Source organism: Solanum dulcamara, chromosome 9 (genome assembly GCF_947179165.1).
Source record: "Solanum dulcamara chromosome 9, daSolDulc1.2, whole genome shotgun sequence".
NCBI lineage: Eukaryota > Viridiplantae > Streptophyta > Magnoliopsida > Solanales > Solanaceae > Solanum > Solanum dulcamara.
The window spans coordinates 58,100,320-58,105,781 of record NC_077245.1 but is presented as its reverse complement, the minus strand read 5'-3'; the positions used below and the strand labels follow the sequence as shown (position 1 = coordinate 58,105,781).

At 32.6% G+C, this 5,462-nt stretch overlaps 1 protein-coding gene across 1 annotated transcript; it reads left to right on the top strand.

The window, feature by feature from the left end:
- The first annotated feature begins 2,982 nt into the window (after nt 1-2,982).
- LOC129903706 (scopoletin 8-hydroxylase-like) lies at nt 2,983-4,299 on the top strand. The gene is made up of 2 exons (XM_055979251.1): nt 2,983-3,324; nt 4,014-4,299. The coding sequence occupies exons 1-2, from the start codon at nt 2,983-2,985 to the stop codon at nt 4,266-4,268; spliced, it is 597 nt and encodes a 198-aa protein (XP_055835226.1). The 3' UTR covers nt 4,269-4,299.
- Nucleotides 4,300-5,462: the final 1,163 nt, after the last annotated feature.

The window sequence follows — 5,462 nt, the reverse complement described above, 5'->3', positions numbered from 1 at the left end:
ATGTAAAATGGCAGGAAAGTAAGGATAGATATCAAGAAACTCCTCTCAGGAAGACTCGGCTCAGAACTCAACATCATCTCAACATAAATATGTAATGCAAGTTTAAAAATAATAATAAGAAGAAATGCTTACTCATTTGGGAGTTTCTCTAACTGACAACCATCACTTATGAGCTAATGATGATACAACGAACCGATGTTGTTGTCATCCATCCAATACCTTGCTAGGGTAAAGAACATCACCATCTTGGATCCAATCATCAAAGTCCTCTTTTTGGGACTTAAGAGGCATAGCCTCTATCCTACGCTGACTACGTAATTCTGGGGTTTGAGTCAATTAAACTCTTACCCAACTCGGTGCTCAATACTACTCCCAAAATATGTGCTAATATTAACTTCATCATCTAGTCTCATTGGACTTTAATTTAAATAATCAAACTCATCTCATTACCTCTTCATCGATCATTATACTTCAAAAACATCATTTACATCTCATCAAAACATATTGCTCAAAACATTATTTAATCCAAAGAATCAAACTCATTTAAACTCAATTCTTTTACTCTTTTCTAAACTCAATAAAATACATATATAGTATTAATTCAAATCGCTTTTTTTGTTAATAAATATTAAAAGCCAACATCTTTACTCAAAACACGTGTAAAATATTCATGAACATCAAATCAATTAGGATTAATGGGAAAGTAGCCTTGAACAATAATTCTAATAATATGAGAGGTAAAAATAATAATAATCTCAATGTATAAATATATTTAATTCAATAAAAGAAGAGTTAACTCATTTAGAATTTAAGAATTAAGGTAAAACTCAACTATAAATCAATTATGATGAATTTAGATATTACACACATGGACGAACTCAATCCAATGCTATTAATAGCCTTACATAACTGAAATCCCAAGATTTAATCAGAATTGGAACACTCTTAAAGCCCTAGCCTTTTCTTCTTACCGGAGCGTTTTATGTACTACCCGGAGTATAAGAATCACCAGAATAGTATTTCTATACTACTAAAACTAAAATTATATTTGAAAATGAGTAAAAAAGTGTATAGAGAGAAGAGTTGCTTGAGAAAGCTTGATGAATAAAAAGGAGAAATAAGGTGGGTATTTATAGGTGTAGAGGAGGGACGTAACAATAAATAAAAATAATTACAAAGAATGATCTAGAAAATTCAATGGAGAATTTTGATGTCATGGATGATTTCAAATGGTTTTAGATCTTTTCATGGTAGGTGAGTTAAGCTCTCTTTTAACGGAATAACCTTTTTTTGGAGCTGCATTTGAACACGATTAATTCCTCATTAGGATTTCGTGTCTTCATAAGAATTGTAGATATAGAATTATAGTTTCATATCGTTCAAGAATCAACTAATTAGAAGCATCCTACCTTGTGTAACGACCCATTATGTCGTTTTGAGAAACAGAGATTTTTATTTCATAAAAGACGCATTCCGTATATTTTTATGAGTACTTTAGACTATTCGATAACCATATTTATTTAGTTGAGGGGTAAATTTAAATAACTAATTTAATTAGTGGGCTAAGTTGGTATTTTACTTAACATTCTATATCAATTATTAAAGGAAAAGGATAGGGTTTATTAATTTTGATTCATAAAAGAAAAAGAAGAAAAAAATAATAATAAAAGAAAAGATAAAAAAATATTATATATAATGAGAAAACGAGAAAACTCAGAAACTAGAAGAAGAAGAAAAAATACGGAGGAAGAAAGAAAAGAAAGGGGAAAAGAAAAATAAAGGAAAAGAGAAAAATAGAAATTTTTATTTCAAAGCGTCAAGGTAATTATTCTCATCCTTTCCATTAAATTTTTATGTGATTATGAACATATTTTTAGGGTATATTGGTGGAAAAATAATGCTAAAATAAGGAAATATGACCCTAGGGTTCTTCACATAAAATCTTGATTTGGGGGTCGAATAACAATCCGTTTTAGCTGAAATTTGACATGTGAATTTATTTTATCATGAGTGAACATAATCGGAAAGAAAATTTCAGATTTGACTTCAATGATTCGGGATGACTTTTTGACCCAATTGTTTATCCAAAAATAAATATAGCTATATGGGTGTCATTGGATTCGTATTCTTATGAAGATTATGTATTTGAACAGATTTTGATCATTTGGAAGCGTTACGAAAGGCTCAAATTTTAAAGTGATTATTTAATTTAATTGAGGTTTAACCCTAGTTTTGAAATTCAGAAAATATGGGAGTGGACATGTTAAGTGGCATCAAGATTAGGAACGTGTTTATAGAATTAGGTGAGTTATTGGGTCTAGGTTAAACATATATATAATATTGGTGTTTACGGATTAGTTTACTTATAAATATTATATATTTGATAGATTGAAATTGGTCTGAGACATTGAAGAAAGGAAAGACATTGGTGGATTAACTTGCTTTACTTCGGTTCTTCGGTTGAGGTAGGTTATGGTTTTATTCTATATCATAGATAGACTCTTAATAGTTCCCGAGGCCATGAAATCCATAATCTTGAACTTGCCTTATCAAAAATGGTGCCTTGAATAAAGAAGGCTTGATGAAATATTGTTAATGAAGTGGAATGTAATTATGAAGAATGATAAATTAATTATATTTGGATCGGGTGTCACATTCCGACATGATATATTTGGATCGGGTGTCACATTCTGACACGATATATTTGGATCGGGTGTCACGTTCTGACACGATATATTTGTATCGGGTGTCACATTTCGACACGGTATATTTGGATCTGGTGTCACGTTCCGGCACGGTAATATTAAAGAAAAATAAATTAAAATGACTTAATACTACCCAATCTCCATAACTCATTTTCCAAAAGAGTGTGATATGGAGGCTTGAGTCCTCATGTGTGATCTTGATATTGTTGACTGGTTATGTAATTGTTCATTGGTTGCCTCCTGTTAAGTGTTATGGTTGATTTTCCACTATTACTTTATGCATATTGATTTCTATTTTGAATACTTGAAGTCATCAACAAAAATGGTGAGGGTACTATTGGAGATATTATTTGATAATATTGGAGTAACACTAGATGAAGCAAAATTTGAATCACTAACAAGGCTCAAAATGGTAAACATGAACTTTTACCCAAGTTTTCTTCTTCCAGGGCTAACAGTGGGCGTCGGATGCCATTCGAAGATGGGAACCCTAACTGTTTTACTACAAGATGGCATTGGTGGTCTATATGTTAAACTGGAAAAAGGTGTGGAAGATGATTGGATAGAGATTCCACCCATTCCTGGTGCTTTAGTTATCAACATTGCAGATACCATGCAAGTAAGAATGGGTTTCACTTTTTTATACTGACAACATAAAGAATTTAATTTTACACTATCATATTTATATATTATATTTCATTTGTTGTAGTAGATAATCAATTTTCATATTGTAAAGGGGAGAAAAGCCCCCTTTTTGCTCCCTCTATTTATAGAAAAAGGGCACTCCTGTCATTGTTTCAGTAACTCATAAGGCTTCTCTCAACTCAGGCGCAGGTAGCTTAACCGCCTTACCCATCATTGAAACACAAGTTGGAGACATATCGGCCCATATTCCTACCAATGTGATCCTCATTATTGATTCCTAGGTTATTGATTTCATTTTACAGACAATTACCTACCTATAGTTATCATTTTAGGTAACCATATAGTATTAGAATAAATTTACAGAGTCAAGAGTATGTAAGTTTATACACTAAAAGTTTAAGAAAGTTTTACACTATTAATGTATATTAACTTGTTGTATTCAGTAACCTACCTTTCTTATATAGAATACAAAATCACTTTCATAAACGACTATTCGTAGCTATATCTTTAAGGTTGCTAGATAGTTTTACATAGTCAGTATATAAGTTACTCTTATGAAATATATAATAGGTTTTTCCATAATCAAAGGAAATAGAGCCTAATATCTGTAAATATTAAACATTTGTTTTCTCCTAACATTTTGTTTTTGGATTTTGTATTTAGATCTTAAGTAATGGGAGATATAAAAGTGCAGAACATAGAGTTCGTACAACAAGTTCAGAATCAAGAGTTTCAGTTCCATTGTTTGCTACACCAAATCCATGTGAGAAGATAGGTCCATTGCCTCAACTTGTGGAAAGTGATGGAGTTTCTCACTACAAACAAGTCTTGTTTGCTGATTACATGAAAAACATTTTTGGAAAAGTTCACGAAGGAAAACAATCTCTTGATTTTGCTCAAAATGATGATTCTGCTTAAGTTGTATGCTTATGGGGTTTCTTCTTCTCTTTTCACTCCCAAAATTTAAAGTGCTTCAAATAACTTAAAGCAAGCACAAATAAACAATTGTACCTGTTGTAACCATTTTGAGTTCATTTTGTCAAGTTGATGTTTAATGAATTGCATTTTTTTCTCCCGTTGTAGTCAAGTCTAAAGCACAGCATAAACTCTGTCTAGCTGTTACATAAAAAATAGTCGTTACATAATCTATAGTTCCGCTAGAATGGCCTCACCGCACCGATATAGATTTTTAGGCCACCAGATCAGTCCCAAAAGATGTATATCTCCAGATGAACAAAACCCATCAACCATCATCTCCTAATTCATCTCATTATTCTTCGAATCTGCAAATTGTAGCAATTTCGGATAAAGACATAAACTGGGAACAAAGAATAATGTTCCTAAAAGAATCCGATTTGATTCAAGTCAAGGCAACTGTGGGAGATGATTCTCCATCACAAGAGCCATATATGGTTAAAGAATCAGACCAAACCACCATCCTAGTTGTTAGAAATCAGCAGACGTTTCTTACGAGATTCGACAATACATAGCCTGAACACCACCATCAATTTTGAAGGATTTCAGATGATATTCGAGGCATAACCACCACAGGGTTTTACTCTGCATACCAATATGCACCTCTGAATGAAACTTCAGTCAAAAAAGATGATCGGAAGATGGTCGGAGCAAATTCCGCGAGGTAATTGGAGACCAGGTGGTTTTTTCAGACCAACACCAAGGGAAAAAGGATCATGAGATGAGCTTGTTGATGCTCAACAACAAATTCCAATTCAAATGAGCACACCAAGTTCGAATTAGAAAAATCAAGTTCCCAGTAATTCGAGTCTTTGTAAAGGTTCAAAATTTGACAAGTCGCAAGGTCGTTATGATTCAAATGCTGAAGAAAATACTTGTAATATCCAACCAACTTTAAAGGATGAGGTAAGTCCTCCCAATGTTTCAATGGAGATCGAAGTTATTGTTCCATTGCAGGAGCAAGGAAGCACCACTAAGGACCAGGTCCCTCAAGAACAAAAACACAATGATAGTAATTTGAAAGGCTTGAATCATAACCAAGCACCACAGTTGGGCATAACTGAGCAAAATTCAATAAGAAAAACTGTGCAGGAAATGTAATACCAGAAAGAATCTGGTAAGCTTACTTGTGTTATT